At 35.5% G+C, this 21,268-nt stretch overlaps 1 protein-coding gene across 11 annotated transcripts in view; it reads right to left on the bottom strand.

Annotated features, from left to right (window-relative positions):
- CDC14A (cell division cycle 14A) overlaps positions 1-21,268 on the bottom strand; it is a 238,305-nt gene that overhangs the window by 74,055 nt on the left and 142,982 nt on the right. For 10 of the 11 annotated variants that reach the window (XM_072644128.1, XM_072644132.1, XM_072644137.1 and 7 more), the window contains 2 exons: positions 17,126-17,188; positions 12,488-12,575 (listed from right to left, as the gene is read on the bottom strand). In XM_072644128.1, the coding sequence (XP_072500229.1) occupies positions 12,488-12,575; positions 17,126-17,188 (151 nt within the window). Of the gene's footprint in view, positions 1-12,487; positions 12,576-17,125; positions 17,189-18,598; positions 18,781-21,268 lie in introns of those variants that run through there. The other variant, XM_072644138.1, reaches the window with a different exon arrangement.

The following is a 21,268-nucleotide window of genomic DNA, read 5'->3' as shown; positions in this document are numbered from 1 at the left end:
TTCCTAATTACACTTTGTCTATGCCAATATTAATTAACTTTCATTTCCTGAGTGTACACGTACTTGGCAACAGAGTAGACTGTCAGGGAGCAAGCCAAAGAAGACAGACCAGAATTTAAAATCGGGTAGAGATGGTCCACAAAGCAGACAATCTAGAGTTGGTTTACATCTGTCAATGTTAGGCGCAGTAATTCATGCACACATTTGGAAACAATATATACTGCTACTTAGGAAACACCAGATTTATTTTGCCTACTTTCTACCCAAATTATTTCCAGACATTCACAGTGTGTGGAAGTGAAGCCTACATAAAATACACGAAAAGATATCAATTAGATAAGGGAAGGAAGAAATTTACAAATATTTCAACACAGATATCAATGTAACTGTATGGGAGCCTACCCCATTACAAAGTAGTTCAACAGACCAGATTTCATCATACTACAGACATAACCCAAGTCCTACAGGTACAAGAGATGCTAAATATATGCTGGTTTAATGAAGTACTGAATATCTCTCTAACACAGAAAGCTCTATCTCAGTTTCTAACCTTGTCCCTGACAGAATTCTACTTGCCATATGACAACAAAGTTAATATATCTTCTGAATTTAATAAGTAAACATATATTCCAGTATTCTGAAGTTATACATAATGATTTAAAAGTCAGAAATTATAAATTCTTAATTCAAGAAAGTTAACTACCTGACAGCTAAGCCCACATACAGTTATAAATTTAATATTACAGAGAACACTTCAGAGGTTGTCAATTCAATTTTTAAAAAATTCCCTGATATGCCAAAAATTCCTTGATCACAAATGAATCAGATTAATTTTTTCCATAAACAACCTCGGTAGCACACAGAATATATACACATACACAATATTTTTAGTATTGCTACCCTAAATATTAAATGATATACAAAGATGGTATTTGTTTATACTATGTCACAATGAAATTATTATTTTTTTCCTTCTATTTCTTTCAAGAGGACTGCATGGAATCCTAGACACCAGGTACAAAACAGTCTATAAACAAAAACTAAGAAGTGTGAGATTTACCCTCGAATTTTTAAGGACTTGCATTGTGGAAGGCCTCTGTGCCAGAGTCAAAGAAGAATATGACAGACGGTCCATAGGCTGACCCAGTACGGCACTTCTTTATAAAGCTTCTCAACTGAACACTAAGACCCACTAAAAAATACTTACTGCATTTGGAACTTCCAGGATCAGATAAGCTTGACGTTGTTATCAGATATCTTTCATGAGGAATATAAAAAGTGGAGGTGTCTGTTTAGATACATATACAACCTCCAATAAAGACATTCCAATATGTCTTGATGACTATACAAACAGACCACAAGGACACAGTGCAGGACACTTTGTCTATTCCAATATTAATTAGCTTTCATTCCTTGAATGCCTGATCTTACAGAGTGGTGAAGGCTATGCAAACTGGCCCAGAATACATCTTTATCATGCAAGGACCAACCTGGCTAGGCTCATGGTGGCCTTTACCAGATGGACCAGAGGCTGACTTTTTCAACCAGAGCAACTCTTACAGAAGATCTCTGTGCGGTGGAAAGTGCACCCACAGCAACGAAATCACAAGCAGCTGAAATGTTAAAGCAAATAATAAAGTAACAGGCTTTTGGATGGCATGGCAAAGACTGAGAAGGAAGAGGCCTTCCTTTTTCAACTTTAAATCTATACCTGCCCTATTCAATCCCAAGTCATATAAAGCCTTCACAATGACCTCCACACACTTTTAGAATGGTTCTCTTAGGAAGTTTGCCACTCCATTAAATCAAGTTCTAACAATGAGAAGTAACATGGTACAGTGAAAAGAGAATGGATGGACGTGGAGCCAGGAAAGACCTGGATCCAAAGCCTACATCTGACCTTACTAGTTTTGCCAATCTTACCTCATCTGTAAAAATGGGGACAATAGTACCTATTGTATCTCTCTCACAGAATCTTGCAAGGATCAAATAAGATAATGGATGCAAAAAAATCTGCAAACCTTAAAGCGATATAACCTAAAGTAGATGAGGTATAAAAATCATTAGCCACTATTATTATTACTCTTCAGGTCTGGCACTATTTGATTTTGTCTTTGTATTTTCAGTAGTTAGTACAATACCTAGCATTTATTAGGAGCCTGCGACTGAAGTAATTAAAAAAGTTTAGAATTCACCTAACCATACTGTTATATAACAAACACCAAACAACAATAAAAATAATAACAGAATTTATATAATAGCACTTTAAGGTTTGCAAAACACATTACAAATATTATCTTATTCATCATCACAACTCCTCTATGAGGGAGCCATTAAACCCATTTTTAAGAAAATAAGGCAGTCAGAGGTTAAAGTGACTTGTCCAGGATCTCGTAACTACTAAGTACCAAAGGCTGGATTTGAACTCAGATATTCATGATTCCAGGTCCACTGTTCTATACACTACATCACCTGGCTGCCAACATCACTTCATCTTGTCCACAAAATAATAACATGGGAGACTTTGAAATCTATAAATTTTTTTCTCTAGAGAATTTCTCTGATGTGTCAGTCTAGTTATATTTTTTTGAAAAAGAAAAAGGCTAACCTGTCAAAATCCTATGCCAGACTGGCTTTCGGTGCTCACCTCTTTCCTTTCTAAATGCTCACAAACTACCCCTTTGAAAATGTTACCTAAATTTTTGCAAGTCAAACCTATAGTTTGCAGATTCTTTTCCCTTCAGAAAAAATGGGACACTTGTTTCCCTTTTTCCAGGTCTATGGAGCTTCTCCCATCCTCCATGATCACCACCAGCAGTTCAGCAGTCCTATCTTTAGTTATTTTAGTACTCTAAGAACTTAATCAAATCCATCTTGACACTCAAGGTAAATAAAACCAGAAGAACAAAACGTATTTGCAGCTAAATGGAAGACTCACGGGTTCTCCTTGCAGAGGCAAATTAAGAAGCTGGCAGAGTTGGTTTTATCATGCATCCAAAGGCAACAAGAAACATCATTTCATGGGATGTTTGGTCATCTCTTATTTGCAGTGCTCATGAAAAGTATTTGCAAAAAGACCACCATGAAAATGACTGCAGCTTATGTATCAACATCTGTTACAGAGGATGAAGAAGTAGAGAAAGTCTATGAAGAACTCAGTAAGACCCCTCAAATTAAATCAATATACATACTAATATTCAGTGACTTCATTGCAAAGATGGAATGAATAGCTGAGATCAGTAAAAAGGATGACTGTGAGGTCAAGAACTACACAGAAGCTTCACACCTATACGTTATATACATTTTCTTCAAGAAAAACTTCAGCACTGAACTACAAATTGATTCTAATTCTTTATACCAAATAGCATGCCACACAAAAATAAAACTGATTCTATTTTAGCAGACAAAAAATGACCTTTGACTGATGGGAGAGTCATCCCTGAAACAGCTGCCTATGTATAGTAAGAGAAGTTAGGGCAAAGATCAAAATTAATACAAAGATAAAGCAACAGAAATGAGAAAAAGGTAGAGTATACACTTAAAATAATTCCATCCTGATATACTTAAATAAGTTCTTGATGCCAAAAAAAATAGAAAATGGATGGAGGAAAGGATACAGAATTACAACAAAGATTACAATAATTTCATGAAGAACTTTAAGCCATGTAAATCAAATGTCATTATGAGGTTAAAAAAGACTAGCAACCTTAGTCAGGAAACACTTGACTTACTTGCCTAGTGGAGAGATTGATTCAACAGCCATGGGTAACACTGGTTTAAAATATAAACTCACATGTAAAATGTTATGGAGAAGGATGGTAAAAGATAAGAAGTAGAATAGTCTCATAAAACATCAAGAAATTGTGATTAGTTTAAAGAAAGTTCATTGAGAAACTCAATTAAGCAAAGTCTTACATTAAACTTAAGGGTAAAATTTATTGTTGTTGAGTCATTTTTCAGTTGTGTTCAACTCTTTATGACCCCATTTGGGGTTTTCTTGGCAATGATACTGGTTTGCCATTTCCTTTTCCAGATTATTTTATAGATGAGGAAACTGAGGCAAATAGGGTTAAATGATTTGCCTTGGGTCACACAGCTAGTGTGTGTCTGAGGCCAGATCTGAACTCAGGAAGATGAGTCTTCCGGACTCCAAGCCCAATACTCTATCCATTGTGTCTTCTACTTGGCCTTAAGGATAAAATCAGGACAATAAAAAGATCTGCAGATATACACAGATCTGGAAAAATGTAGAAATAAATATAGATATGCATCTATATCTATATTTAAATATGTATCTTTGTATCTGTTTTCTAACAAACCATCTAGAAGAGAGAAACCTTCCCATCCAGACTCTAGCACAATCCTGAATGTGCTGACAGAGAAATAGAAATGGCACTGAAGAAGTCAAGGTGGAAAAAAGCTGTATGGGATCAAGTCTAGATAAACAGGTCTGTGTGGGAGGAGATTCACTCTTTAGGGAAATGAAAGAACTGAAGGAAAATATTTCAGATCATGCAAGAGAACTACTATCAACCCACCTGCCCACTTTCTCATGTATGTAAAATTTTATGAGAATAATCTATGCAAACAAGGACATACTTTATGAAGGTTTTAGAGGGAAATGGTGACCGTTCACAAGCAATATTTCCAGATAATATTTATCACATTATTATTTCATGAAAGACATAAAGAACACAAAATCCCCCGTGCTGTTTGTTGACTATAAAAAGTCCTCTGATTTCTTATCTTCAAGGTATCATCTCTTATAACAATGTGTCTCTCATGCATGTATCAAAACTGGAAAATATTTAGAAGATATCACAGATAATATTTTCAACAACCCTCTGATCATGAACATGGGACAAGGCATAAAGCAAAAAGAAGAATGCTTGCCAAAGACGTTCACCATTGCCACGGGGAGATCCAAGTCAAGGAGAGATTAGTTACAGATGGTGATAACTATCAAGATAACTCCTATTTGGAACAGGACAACTGTGCTGACTGCAGCAAGCCCTAAACCCTGTGGACCCTCCTATATGCTAGTCATAATTACTATAAAGAGTTTGGTCTACATACAAAGGAAAAACCAATGTATAAAGAATGACACTGTCCAGATTATGATATTCAATTGAATGGACAACCTACAAAACTTGACTATCAGTTTTACATAATCTGAAAAGATAGTAAAAATAGACAATGAGTTGGGAACCAGAAATTAATAAAATAAAGGGAGATTTGGTACCACCTTAGGGAAAATGCAAAGTCTTTTTCGTGGTCATAAAGTTCTTTCTGAAACAGAGGCTCCTCATTTAATAACCATTATTCTCCAATTGATTTATAGCCATGTAATACTCTAGTCTCTGAAGAACTGAAATTGAAGATTACACAAACCGCAATGGAAAGAAGTTGTTAGGTGTGAGCAGGTTGCAACACATTACAAAAAGTAAAATAATTCAAAGAAATGATGCAAAGGATTGTCATCAGAAATACAAAGAAGACCCCCATCCTATCTACCTCAGCACACTGGATTGATCCACTATTGTGAATGTCCAACCTACTACTTGGAACTTATGGAAGGTCATGAATAAAGATGAAAAGGATAGGTAGCAATAGATGAATTAAGTTCTGCATTGGTGGAGGGAATATGAACATCAATGAGAGCACAGATATAAAAGGATTCAACAATGTCTTGGACATATATTTCAAATGGACAGTGATTGGATCTGTTAAACACAGGAACAGCTAGCTGACTACCTACAGGAAATTATCTTGTTGTTTGGACTCTGTGCTAGAATTCCTCACAGGCAATGAATGGTAAGCAAATGTTTCTTTGCTTTTGGTTTTGCCAGACACTAATAAAAAAAATTGAAGTTATTTCTGATCTTAAATCTTTCATGGAATCCTATAGGATTCTCACTTGTACCTGAGAGATGTCTTGTTCAAGAAAAGCCCTTAAGGTGTCATTTTGTTTTACTGAGTCAAATAGGTTGTTACTGTCAAACAAACAACAAATCCAGTGGAGTTTTAAATTTTCTATATTTCTCAAGTAATTGATTACAAAGATGTGGAGCCATTTGAGTTTTTTGGAAAAATAAATAGGAATATTGCCGAATATATTATATGCACAGAGATATCTCAATTCCTTTTGGAAGGAGGGTAGGAAAGGGGAAGGGGCTAGATCTGTGATTTCAATCCTATATGGAGCTCCCAATGAGGAAACTCCATTCCCTGATGCAGACAGACACTTGCTCTCCACTCTTGGGAAACTGTTTGGGGCGCTGAGGTGAGTGACTTGCCTGGGGGCCCAGAGCCAATATGTTAGAAATATAACTAGAACCTAGGTCTTCCTTGCTCCAAAGCTACTTGTCTATCCGTTGTACCATAGACATTTCTCAATTTACATGTTTTCTAATATACTCTACTGAGAATTAATGAATGCACTGGAAATGAAAGTCCTTTATGATTAAGCTAGCTTTGATTAAAAACAAAATAAGCCAAAAATCATGGAATTGTCTGCCATTAGCTACTCGCCTACCTTCCCCCCAACTTCTATTCCAGAAAGGCAGGATAATGCAGTAGAAAAGAGCAGTGGACCTGGGTGCAAATCCTGATACTACTTACATGACCTTAGGCAAATCACTTCACGTTTCTAGGTCTCAGTTTGCTTGGGAAAAAAAGGTTAGTGGACCACATGATTTCTAAGGCGCTTTCCAAAACTAAATCTACAAATCGAGAGATCATCTTTGAGGAACAGGTGGATTTTTCAGGCTCCTGCCAACTTTGATTCTGTGGGAAAACATGTCATTTCCGAGTTCTCAGGCAGATTAAGATTTCAAACATGAGTTAGAAAAGCATAGTGGTAAGAGTGTTAGATATAAAGGGAAACCATGATTCAAATATTCCTTCTACTATGTAGCTCCTATAATATTTCTGGGCAAGCAAAGAGGCTGATAATTGATACTGACAGTATCTTCCATGTATCTAATCCCATGATACTGGGAACCCAAGTACTTAAGAAAGTTTACAGTCTAGCTAGAATTGTTGTGACCTAAACTGTCCTGTTACTAAGTATACTATGAGTTTGCATGTGTTTCCATTGGTTTTCATAAGGGAAGCTTTTTCAAGAATCAGTATAAGCATCCACCATTCCCACCTAGCAGGAACATTGCAAAGCCTGCTGGAACCCCCATCAGGCCAGCCTGCACTCATCTCAAGTTGTCAGTAGATGGCACTCAAGCACACTCTCATATTCCAGCCACTGGCTAAGTCAGAGTATGCAGCTGGTAAAGCACAGATTGCTGACATCTCCTCCAGGGCTGGATGTGTCTGAGCAGACAGACAGCTGTCTACAGCTGCGGGCTGGGTGGAAGTGAGGTGAGGCTGGGCAGGCTGTATAACCTCCTGACGGCCCAAGGGCCGGTGCCTGATCCACAGAAGGTTACAGACTCCAGCTCTGAGGACCTGACTTCACAGGGTGGTGAAGAAGGGGCTTTGCTTTGTAAGCAGCTAAAAGCTTCCTATCAATAGTCATCAGCATTACTACTGCCTCAACAGTCTGTTAATTCAGACCATATCGTTTATCTTGCCCTTTTCCTAAGAAAAGGATTTCTGTGCCTGAATTAATCTAATTACCACCACCTCGTTTTGTTTTTAAATTGTAAAATCTATCCAATCTCAAATCTTGCAAAAATAAATGTGAAGAATATAGATTCAAAACTAAATCCCTCCCCCTTTACCCTTTCCACCTCCTAATTCCATTCAGTTGTTGTGTAACTCACTAACTGGGACTGAGTGAGGGTTATCCTGTCCCCAGAAAAGAGACATCAGTCAGGCCCTGGGCCTTGGCTTCACCTACACAGTGGCTTTTCCATAAGCCCCTACCCACAGAGAGAGACAAAACTCCTAGATGGGGGAGACAGTTGATTCTCTGCCTGCTCTTTTTCTATTTTTTTTTTTTTTGAGGGCACAAACAAAGCACTATTCCACTATTGATATAAAGACCAAGAGCAGCAGGAAGGAAAATGGGAAGAGGATTTGGGGCTGACCCCTTTTCTTCCTAGGTAGAAATAGTCAGAATGTAGAAATATGCATCTATGACTATATTTAAATATGCATATTTGTATCTGTTTTCTAACAAACCATCTAGAAGAGAGAAACCTTCACATCCAGACTCTAGAACAATCCTTTGGCAGCTGAGGGGAAGAGGGACTGGAGTGGAGAAAGGAGACCAATCAGAAGGCGACTGCAATGGTTGAAGTAAGGGATAAGATGCTAGGAAGAGAAGGCATGCTAAAGATATAGTACTTAAAATTCCTGAGTTTTCTCAGAAGCTTTCTCTTCCCTTAATGAAGGAAGTGAGTGTGATAGTACAGTGAGTGGTACTTAGGAAAAGGAGAAATCTGATCATCTTTCTGGAAACTCCTTTCTCTCTTCTAAAAAAAGTGACAAAGTGGTTCTAGTAATGTATAGACTGGAGCCACAGAGATTGGGGGGGAGAGGGGCTTCCAAATGAAGTCCTCTCCTCTCAAAGCAGAATTATTCTAAAGAGGAAGAGTTGCCCATGAGCTACGAGAAGTTACCTGAGGTACTGTTTGTTGAATGTGATAGAGCGCAGAAGGATCTAAAGTTTGTTCATGCTACTTTCCCATAAAATAGAGGTGTCAAACACAGGTTCAACACTCTTCAAGTACAGCCCAAACCAGATTAAATGTAACTGGGAAATACTTAACAAAATAAGGAAAAATACAACAAAACATAGATGACATTACATTTCAAAATGAAGTCAATATGCAGTTAGCAGGGATCCAAAGAGAAGGAGAAAGAAAAGGAGTAACTTTAAGTAAGGATTAGTGACCCCCATTTCTATTTGAGTGTGATACCACTGCTATAAAACACAGATGAGTCCTCCTCCACGATATAACTTTGAATGATACCTATACTTATATAGACATAAAACTACCAAAGAACACATAAATGTTTCAATATATGTATGAAAGATACATGCGTGTGTATGATGGTAAAAATCTCATTTTTAAAGAATTACGGAGGCTCATCTTACAAAATCCATTTGTAAGAAAAGGTGAAGGAAGGAAGACTTGTAATTCCTTTGACAAAATCTCCTCTTCCTCTGCCAGACCCACGCTTCACAAAACTCCTTCATGTATCCACAGTGATACCCACTGGAGTCCCAATACTACACTTTTCTAAAAAAGTAGATGCCAATCTTGTTATAGACTCAAGAAAAAAAATAACATCGGCCTCCAACTGTGCTAAGCACTAGGAATGCAAGCAGAAGTAGAGAATAACTACCCTCAGGGAACGTATATTCTAATGGCGGAAGACAACACATAACAGGAAAATGTAAAGGTAAAGGGAGTAAAGGGTGGGGAAGAGACCAAGGTACTGTAGGGTATAACAAAGAAAGTCCAGAACGCAGCATTGAGGCATGGCTGACTGGGAAAGCCTCCCTAAACAGAAGCTCTGCAAGTTGATCAAGACAGAGAGAGATTTTCCAATGTATGGATAACTAGGCTGGAGTAAAGAAGAATCGATCAGAGGATCCTTCTTCTGTATTCCTGTGACATCTACCAACTTTTGCCACTAAGTAACCCCTCTCTTTCTGATTGAGACACCCAACTAGAATAATTAAAACATTTATACCGCTTTTCAAAGTTTACACATTGTTTTCCTCACAACAGTCTTAAGCAGCACATACAGCAACTTAACTTATTAAGCCTACTATGTGCCAGGCACTCCACTAGGTAGATATAAAGAAAGGCAATCTCTACCCTTAGAGAAGGAGCTCACAATCCACTACTATTGGCATTTTATAGACTATGAAGATCTGAGGAGGATCTGAGTAGGCTAAATGATTTGCCCATAAATATACCTCCATCTAGTCAGTGTCCATGGTAAGATTGGAAGCCAGCTTTTCAGACTCTGATTCCAGCAATCTCTCTGCCCCTTGTTCTCCACATAGCCAACTGCCATATTTCTGTGAAGCATCAGAAGTGGATAATGGCAGCCAATGTGGATAGATAAAAAATGAAAGGAAAAAAAAAATCACTTTGACCCAACCTTCATTTCATTTGTGTAGATAGCTCTTGGTGAGGAAATTCCTCTATCATGTCAAAAACTTTGAATTAAATTTCTTAAGGAAAACATAACTTAAGAGTAAAGATTCAAGAATAATATAAATGCTTTATCCATAGCAGACTAAGGCACTTCAAGGTCCTTAGGCAAGAAAAATAATAGCAGAAATTTGGGGCATAAGGCTGCAGTGGATGCACTACTCATCCACAATTTAACCACACTTCCCACTCAGCATCAATCCTAAATTGGATGTTGATGTATAGGTGTGTGTGTGATTACCAGCACCAACAGTCTTACCCACCTTTGTGTATCTTTTAAAATTAGCGCAAATGAAAAGCTATTTACCAAAGTTCAGAGAATGAAGGTTAAAGAGACATGATATGCTGAGAAAAGAGTCCCAGAGCTGGAAAAAATTTTAACATAACATAACTATTCTAAATCTAGTTTTGTAACTCCATGGGATGTCATCAAGTTGCTTGTAAGGTTTCTAAAATTCTCCATTTCCCTATCCTAAAGAGTTCCAACTTACTTTAATTTACAACAAAACATCTACTACCTACATACTTTTAAAAAAACTAAAATATGGAAAAGTATACTTAGAAGAACAAATTCTACAACTGAATTTCAAAAGAAGACTACCCATAACGATGAATTCATTAGTTCTTTTAGTATTGACATGTGAGCAAAACATGTACGTGAAAATATGTTCATAATAAAAAGGGCTTTTCTGAATTCTGTTCCTTGGCATATATTCAAAGAATATGAGACTAAGAAAAAATGTCAAATAAGAGTTTTCTTATTAATAATCAATACACAAAACTCAAACACACAAATATATCAATGAGGTACATGGTTATGTCGGTTACAGAAAATGACTAGACCTCTTTTATGGTTGACGCTATGGAAATTCTTCTCTGAAATGTTTTCCTTCTGCAACTAGAATATGAATACATTATGTCCAAGTAAGAAATCAATTACAAGCCTTAGGTGCCTTGAGGAACTTAATACGGCATTTCAAACACCCTGAAGTATACAATAAAAAATATCTGTGTGTTGCAATTTCAATGAATAAAATAATTTCTGCAGTTACACAAGGAAAGACTAAATAAAAATAATACTGTGCATTTGTATATCTTTTTACAGCTTAAACATTGATTTCATACATATTAGAACCTAAGAGCAAGCCCATAAGACTGGGTTAGACATCTTTATTACATTTAACAGATGAGGAAACTGAGGCTCAAAGAAGTTAAAAGATTTGTTCAGTCATCCGAACAGAGAGTATAAATCATGATAACCACTAAAATGTGTTTCTTCATTATGCTATAATACCTCATCTAGAACTTTTAACTCACAAGCACCAAGAAAAAATAGTGGCTTTTCCTGCACACAATTACCTACAGGCATTTTATTTCCCAGTGTTTACTTAGCACAGTGTGTGGCATATAGTAGGTAATTAATAAAAGTTTATTGACTGGACCTGTTGACTTTTAAGTGAATTCTGATAAGAGATATCTTCACCAAATATGCAAAACTAAAAGGAGTCAATTTCCTTCTGAAGTTCTATACAGAAATTCAAACTAGGACATGTTAAAATTAAAATTATGTATCTGAAAAGATTTTCTGTAAACAAGACAGACAATTCTATTCAAAAGGCACAAAGGCAAGTCTTGGGAGACCTATCCTAAAGATCACCTCTCTAAAGGCATCTCCTTGAGACTGCTCAAGAACCATCTGGAATACAGGCTAATTAATGTCTAGCACATATCAAAAAATCCAACCATTAGCAAATTTTTAACTAAGAATTTCCAATGTCATGTTCTTTTAATAAATTTATAAATAAGTTTAATAAATTTTAAAGCTCTATCTCAATTTAACATTAGTATTTTAAAAATAACCGTGAGGCACAGTTCATGATGCAGAACTGTCAAGTGTGAAATGATTTTTAAAAGCTAGAAATTGAAACAAATCATAATTTATTGGCAGCTACTAATAAATAAAATGAATGCAGGAGACTCTAGTTTAAATGATTAATCTCAAGATTTAGACCAATAAAACTAAACCGTAACATAAGAACTCATTGGTAAGTTGTAACTATTCATACCTGGGCAAACAGCACTTCTGTGATAACTGAAAGACCCATGAGCAGCTAAAAATCTAATGAATTTTCCCCCTTGAAAACATGTTTATAGCTCCACCTATTACTCCTGGTGTAATTAAAATATTTAAGATGTTTTAGTCAGGAATTGCTAAATCATGTTAGCTCTTTAAACTTATAGATAGAGATTAGATCATAGGTGTGATCTGAGGAGTAGAAAAAGGTAAAGATGCATCCAAAGAAAAGTAGGAATATTCAAGAAGAGAAACTAAATCTTTTAAAAATAGAAAAACATACCATTTTCAATTTTGCTTTTGGGATGTGGTCCACTAAACGCTAAAAATTTTCCTGGAACAATCCAATTGAAGTCACCATTTTCAACCCGCTGTGAGAATTTCAAAAGAGAAAGAAAAGCACTGAACAACACGTGAACAACAATGGGGAAAGTCATTAGTAAAAAACTGTTGAGTTTATTCTCTGTATAAAGTTGATAAACAATGTTGTCATGTGAAATTAAAAAGACAGTAACTTCAAAAATGTGCATGCTACCCAGAGTACACTTGCTTTAGCAGCATACTTCACAATCATTTCTACAAGTATAAGAAGTTCACATGATTTCATGTAAAATAATTTAATTCAAGGTCCTGTTCCTCCACCCCACAACAAAAAAAGTCTCTATAAATTCATAAAGATTTGCAATCACTGATTGAAAAAGCATCTCGACTGAATTTCAGTGACTGAAATAGATTGCATAGATAATACACATACAAACAAAAAGAAACACCGACTATACCCTAGGCTGGGTTTTTTTTTCTTTTAACTCAGCCTAAAAGTAAATATAGAGCTAACATTTCTTTATTCTCCAGGAGTAGATTATTTAGGTTGTAAATTATCCAGCTCTTTACTCCTCTTTTTTCCTGTTTATTAATAAGTCAATCCACTAGAGGGTGCCAGGACTACAGAAAAATTCTAAAACCATAAAATGTTAGAGCACTTATTCCTAGTTTCTTAATTTAGAGATGAGGACACTGATAGTAAGACAAGAAAATAAGACAAGACTGTGACTTACTTAAGATCCCACAGAGCAATATGCTATATGGCAGAAATGAAACCAAATAAAACTCAGATCTCCTTACCCCTAATTCACCTTACCAATTACAAGTTCTGGGAAAAGATTTCTTCTTAAAATTAATGTCAAAAAGCATTGGGGGGGGGAGGGGGATTATATGTCTTTTAATTATCTATATTACCTTTGTCACCATCTCTAAATGGTCAAAAATTGACCACATTTCACCTTCAAGATGAGTCTTTGAGGTGTCTTACATGGATAACCTGTTTCTCTATGATATATTGCCTTTGGTTTAGAGACACCTTTCCATTACATCTTAAATGAAATTTTAGAAAGATTAAAATTATTATTGCTACCACTAAATTAAATCTTACAGGCTTGGATCATCTATTTTACTTCATTTGAACATTTCATTAGAAACAGCTCTTTATAACAACTGAAACATTTCTTTTAGTAAAATATAGACAAACCCATGGTTCAAACACTCTCATGAGTTAAAATTATAGGATTTATCAAAATTGTCAATAACAAGAAGAAATTTTTTTCTGTTTCAAAAATTATGAATGCTTCCAATCTTAATGTAGTTTAAGTGTTCACACATGTGATGTGTTATGTATCATCTGTAAAGATTTTAGCACACTGGGTGTCAATAGTGCATAGGAGTAACATGATCATAATTCATGTCTATAAAAGTTTAATTATACATTAAAGTTTTTTATACATTAAATGACATCAACCATATTTTCCATTTCTAACCCACAAACACGGAAAATGTTTGAGAAAAAAACTAGTTCGGATTTATAACCATATACCAGTCTAGATATGCTCAATAATGCTAAAATTTTTAAAAACTATTTTTAAAAAAGTACAAAACTTCAATGGATCATATCTGGTTTCTTTGTTCAAGACTTCTGCACATTTGTGAAATGTGTTTACTACATCTATATCAGTATAAATATGGCTCTAAATCTATATATTTTGATCATATAACTCAGCAGTTTAATTATTAACATAATATACAAAGAGAATACATGCTTATCAATATATTTTTTTTCACTCCTTAAGATAAAAACAACTGATCTAAGTAAAAATATAGATAGTACTTCTATTGGGCTAATTTTAGCAGCTTGAAGGAATTGATACAGTAAACAAAGAAAATTAATTCAGGGACCAAATTTTCTTCTGAAAAAAATAACATCAGAAACTACAGCTATAGCTAAAATTATTCAATTCAAGTCTATTTTGGTTATTTTCCAAAATTCAATAGATTTGGAGTTGGTAAATCTGGGTACTAATTCTGATTCTGCTTCTAGTAGGTTGTGTAATTTTAGTTATAAATTTTGAGGGCCTCAATTTCCTTATCTACAAATATCAGAAATATATTATGTTATGATCATGACCTAAGAACAAATTCCCAAAAAGACTAAGTGTATATAACATTGAGAGAAATAGACTGAAAGTTGGTAGACTCAGGCTTGAATCTACTTTGTCATCCTCTGGTCAATAAACCAATTAATTATCAATCATCAATTAAATGGCACAAAGTGAGTTAGTCTGGAGCAGGCTGGACTATATGCCATCTCATGTAGTATTGAAACCCTAGGGTTTGGAGCCAGAGGGAAATGGGTTCAAATCCAGGCTTTGTTGCTGGTAAGGTCACTTCAGCTCCTTTATCTCGGGTTCTTCTATAAAATAAGCCAGATTTAACCAGAGGACATTCAAGGTCCTTTACCTCTCTAAGTCTATGGTTATGGGATCTGTAGAATCTCTTTCAGTTCTAACAAGACTTTATGTCTTCATTCTGACTAAATTAGGCTACATGTAAACAGTTAACCATAAGAGTTAAGATCACTGACTGACTTATCTAATTAGCTGTATCTTTCTAAGAAATCTAGACCGGACTGGAATTAAATGGTACCCTAAAGAAATACTTCTGTCAAATGACTCAATAAGAAAAAGGCCAAAAAAATAAATTAATGTGCTCCAATGAAATAATATAATCAATACTAAATAATGTCACATGACTACTGACATGCCTTTCTTTAAGAAAACTCAATAATCAAAGCTCTGATTCACAAGAATGACAAATTAGGGAACTTTTTAACTTTAAAATATAATTCTTCATTTTATAAAAGCATTTATTACAGATCTGGTTTTTTTTTTAAATTCCCTACCTGTTGAATTTAAACCAAAGTTTTACACTCAACTTTTCAGACACTCATTCTGTAAACTGTACTCTCACAATCATACATACACTTTCTCCACTCAAAGGTGGCCAGTATATCTCTTACTTCTTACTACTTTAGAACTACAGATGGAACTTGCCTTCTATACCAAGTGTGATCTAAAAACTTCACAGGATCATGGGATCATAGATTTAGAAGTACAAGATAATTGGAAAACATTAGTTTTAACTATAAATTGAATTCTGTGACCATGATAGTTTAAAATACAATATAGTAACTTACTATTCAAAACTACATCATAAATTTTCCTATAAAGCGATGGGATTCTTTTGTAATATGAAATCATATCTATGGACTGCCTTTTACTTCAGGAAAGGATAAACCTCAACTATAGAATGATCAAGAACCAAAGCCTTGATTTCAGAGTACACTTTTAGAATAGTGGCAGGTTGTTTTTTGTTGTTGTTGTTAAATTTTATACGGTGCCATTAGTTAACTTATTCTAAGAACACTTTAAACACACTCAAATATTACAAGTTACACATCCATCTAGCAAGAAAACAAAAATCAAATGAGCTCAGGAAAAGAAGACTTCTGGTGTCTCCGCCACTATGATCTTCTAAAATTTCTACTACTTCCTATAATATGATTGTACTTTAGAAAGCCTTTGCCTAATATGTGTATATGTATATATTTATGTGTGTTTGCATGAATATATGTATAGGGGTGTGTGTGTATTTACATCAAAATATACATACCAAGCTTCTACCACTTTGTCAAAGTGTCAGGGGAATAACTTCCCAAGTTGAGTGTGTAGTATGTAGTATTAAGAACACCAAACTGAGGAAGCCTAGCCTGTAATCTCCCACTGCCACTAAATGGCTACATGACTTTGAGCAAGTCATTTAACCAATCCAAGCCTTATCTATAAAGGGTGGGGAAGGTGTTGGGGATTGGGGGTGGCAAGGACAGCAGGAGATTTTATTTAAGAAACATTAATTAAGCACATTCTGTGTGCAAGGCAGCATGCTAGACTGAGGGGACATAAAGACAAAAAATTAAAACAATCCCTGTCCTCAGAGAGCTTATATTCTACTGAAAGGTTAAACTAGAGGACTTCTAACGTTCCTTTACATTACATGATTCGATGAGTCTGAACTAAACTTCAGATTTTAAAAAAACCCACTATATCAATAGGAGAGAAAACAGAAGAAAGAGGAAGGGAAAGGGAGATAAAAGAGAAATTACTGACTTTTAATTAACCCAAATAATTTCACCCGTTTTATCAATATAGACTTTACAATTTCATTCTACCATGATATATAACCTCAACTATGCTCCCCACTGGCATCTGACAATCCTTCTAGACTAATCAGAATAACTCGTATTTAAGAAGCAAAATGAGTAATTTTCAAAACAAACTCAGCACTGGGTCTAAAAGTCAGCATATTATACAATTTTCAACAGCGTAAATGAAAGTGAGAGTGCTCCCTCCCCACCTTTTCTTAAATCACACCAGCCTATAGTATCAAGGAGTAATACCAAGGTATAGTATAAAAGAGTGACAAAAAGGACCTATCTGCATCTGCTGAACTTTCTCTTCATTACACTAAAAAAATGTACTTATTTTAATAAAGAAGCTAAATTTTTTATATGTGAAAGGTTACAAAATTTACAAACCTCATAATGTTCATATTCTTCCACATCAAAGGATTCAAAGTCAAAAAACCCATGCTGCAATCCCTGAAAGAAAGAAATCAAATTATTTTTTCTCCAGTATAAAGACTAATAATTAACATCCAGAATTATTTTCCTTCACCCCAAGTTCCAGTGTCACTTAAATGATCCTAATTTAGTAAGAAAATGATTAAAAAGATCTTTGATATTTAATTTAGATCTAGAAATTAACTTCCCAAGACTGGCATTTGAGATGAGATTTATTGTATTATTTCAAAGAACCAACTATTCTGAGAAACACTGAATCATCCCAACAAAATCATTCAAAGTTTGTGTTCATAGGTAGTTTATGCTCATAAATAACTAGTCTTCCAAATTTCAACATATAATACCATATTCACGTAAGGGGTATACATCATTAATTTGTACATTATCTATCCTGGTGTTTAGATTCTGCAAAAAAAAAAAAAAATGATACTGGGAAGAATATTTTTAGCATGATGATAGGCAGGGAATGAATTTCTCATAAATGGTGCCTCACAACTTTCTACAACTATATTTTGAGAGAAGTTATTTCTTATTGATTATCCTCTTAGCAGTGAGTTTTTGATAGCGTCAAAAACTAAAAGAATTTTATTGAGAAAGAAAAACTACTTTAATACATCTGGAAAACATTAAAAGACTAACTATGGTAACTTCATACCCTGAATAACTTTTGGCAAATAAATTCACTGAAAATTCATTTCATGGGAGGATACAAAGTATTTTCTATGTTTAAAAAAAGCAATGTGAATTTCAAAGGAAAAACACATAGCAGGCACTTGAAAAAAGAGAGAAACAGAAATAAAACCACATCCTAAAGCTATTAAAAAAATGAGGAAGGAGGATGGAAAATGACCAAGTTAAACTTCTCATTTACCCTGTAACAACACTCAGTTACCAATCACCCTAAAAAGCAAACCAAACGAGGGAAGTTATTTTAATTCTCTCAGTTCAAATAAAACAACCAAGTTCACCTGTATGCACCATACCAAAGAAACTACTGAAGGGAAAATACCATTGACACAAATCAACTTTTCCGTTTCTCTTCTTTTCAATTAAACATAAAAACGTGTTAGCAACTTATGATCAGAGATTTAGAGTTGGAAGAGTTAGAAAAGGTCCAATTAGTCCAAATCCCTAATTTTACAGATGATGAAACTGAGACGCAAGGAGGTTAAATAACTTATCCCAGGTCTCACAGGTTATTTATTAGTAAGTGGCAGAGCCAATTCAGGCTCAAATCACAGGTGCTCTGAACATAATCTCAGCTGTATTTCCAGTACATCTCAACATGAAATTTTAAAGGAATCAAACCCAGAGAATTACACTACATAATTTGGCCATCGTGTGATACACAGATACACATATACATGTTTGTCCACATTTGCATTTATATACTTAAGTAAATATGTATTTTTTATGGAGCCTTCTCACCACTGTAAACAGAGAAGGAAATGGTGCTTGATGTTGCAGTCACCAGTATGGGCTTCTACTGCTGAAGAGCTCCTGAACAACCTAATCTCATTTCATCTAACCTCTCAATTTGACATTTATGTTAACTATGAAAATACACAGTCTCTAAGGAGACCCTATGAATGAAGCTATAACTTTCCTTTGAAAGGTAAACAAATGTAACAAATGCCTGGATCAGGTTACTGTTACTATATCAACCAACAGCAACATTCCAGGGTGAACTCATTATGAAATAAGCTTTCAGTACAAGGCATGTCCTGTCTGTACCTGGGGTGTTGGACTTCCTCAATTTTTTAAGGTTACACTCAAGAAAATATTAAATTGAAGTACTCTTATAAATCTATCCAAAGGCCTTTAGTTGGGTTCATGAAAGTGTGTACATGTGAGTGTATGTATGTACATGTTTTACCAAGTAGCTATCTTAGGATCTAAAATGAGGCTTAGCATGTAGAGACAGGGCCATCCCTGGAGTAGGGAAGACAAATTGAAGTCCTTTCTCTTACCCAGGGTGTGTGTAAAAGCTCTGTGACTGTGGGAAAATTCCCAAACCTCTAAGCAGTGCCCCAGACAACTGGCCTAGAGTATAAGATCTTCATCAGTGGAGGGACTTCCTAAACAAGGAGACCCTCCTATCAGTAAAAATACTGATCAAAACAAAAACATCTGGGTTTATTTAAATGTGTGCCTGAACTCTGACCTTACAGATGAGGGGAATTATTTGTTATTATTTACTGTATGTTTAAGGTATTTTCCAAATGTAAACACATAATAAGAGCAGAGCTTTTTTAAGTCACTTTCCTGAGGACAGAAAAGAGGAAAGTGACATGGGAACCTAAAAGCCTAGATCTAAAGCTAAAAAGGATCTCCAAGGCCATAGAGTCCACTCTTTTCATTTGACAGATGAGGAAATTGAGGCCTAGGGAAGCTAAGCAACTCATGCAAGGCCACAGGTGTAGTAAGTTTTAGAGGTGGGATTTAAACTCAAGATTTCTGGACAGCTAATTCAGAACACAATATGAGGAACAGGAGACTCAAGGAGACAAGAGAGTAAACAGGAAAAGAAATTAAAACCAAGATTAACTATTCTTTTCAGCATTTATTAAACTCACTTTGAGTAATGGTATATTGTGTGTGTGTGTGTGTGTGTGTGTGTGTGTGTGTGTGTGTGTGTGTGTTTTAGAGGCACAGACTGGGGATCCAGTGACTCCTGTCTTCTACAGAATCAAATATAAAATCCTGTTTGGCACTTAAGAGTTCTTTAAACTTGGTCCCTTCCCATATCTCCCATCTTCTCACACTTTACTCTCCCCTCCACTCTCTACAAACCAGCTACACTAGCCTTCTTGCAGTTCGTAAACACCACACTTCATCTCCTGTCTCAGAGCCTCTGAACTGAATGCTCTTCTGAGACCTGGAATGTTCTGTCCTCTTCTTCTAACTTACTATCATTTCTATCAAGACTCAGCTCAAAGCCCACCTTTGTCAGAAAGCCATTCCTGCTCCTCACCTTTAACCCCATGGCCAATGTCTCCCCTTTCTGATTTCCTCTGATCTACTCTGTATATATCCTGTATATACCTAATTACTTATATATTGTCTCCATTAGAATAATAATAACAATGCCTAACATTTATTTATTAACATTTATTAAGGGACATTAAGGTTTACAAAACACTTTTCCATTTATTATCACAAAACCAAGAGGAAGATTATATTATTATGACTATTTTCTGTATTAGTAAACTAGGAGATAATGGTTATTAAGTGACTTTTCCAGGGTCACCCAGAGAGTGTCTGGGGGCAAATTAGAACTCAGGTCTTCCTGACCCCAGCTGAGCATTCCAGCCACAACAAGGTGTCACCTCGATGCCTCCAGGGTCCCTAGGGCGTGGGGGTTTTTTGTTGTTGTTGCTTTGGTTTTTTCCTGTCTTTGCATTCCCTGTGCTTTCCGTAGTACTTGACACATACTAAGAGCTTAATAAGTCCTTACTGACTGGCCTATAATTTCCAGTACGGGAAATGTTCAGGTGAGGAAAATACCTTTACCAAAACTGGCTGGCATATCCTTCCTTAGCAACTTATAATCTAGAGCAATGAGAGGTTAAAGTGATTTGCCCAGAGTTGCCCAATGTACATCAAACACACACAGAGAATTTATGCCTCTTGGGTAATAAATAAATGTGTATATGCATGTATTATGCTGGCATAATCAAACCCTAGCACTTCAATGAGGTATAAATTTTATATTTCATACATATTTGGGTCAGACTTGTAATTTCATTGAAAAAAGACCTTCCTCTCTAAGGCAATTTAGCATCTGCTCATCAGCTTCCAGTTTTAGCTGCCTGCTAAAAGAGCAAGTAACTTTCCCAGGCTCATGGAGTCGTGTGTATTAGAAATGACACTTAAACTCAGGTACTCCTAACCACAAGGAGTAATCCAATAAATAGGGGTTCAAAGACAGTGTCTTCAGGAGAAAATCAAGATGACTCAAATAAATGAAGAGGAAGGAGGATGAGAGAAAAATATGCAGATGCAAAAAAAGTTTTTTTAAGAATAGGAATAGGTATTTCTCAAGGCAAAATGGGATGGGGCAGGAGGTGGGCAAATTGGGTTGGAATGTTTTTGTAA

The sequence above is a fragment of the Notamacropus eugenii genome, chromosome 2 (assembly GCF_028372415.1).
Source record: "Notamacropus eugenii isolate mMacEug1 chromosome 2, mMacEug1.pri_v2, whole genome shotgun sequence".
NCBI classification, from domain to species: Eukaryota; Metazoa; Chordata; class Mammalia; order Diprotodontia; family Macropodidae; genus Notamacropus; species Notamacropus eugenii.
Note: the sequence above shows the minus strand (reverse complement) of the source record. Positions and strands in the feature narration are given on the sequence as shown.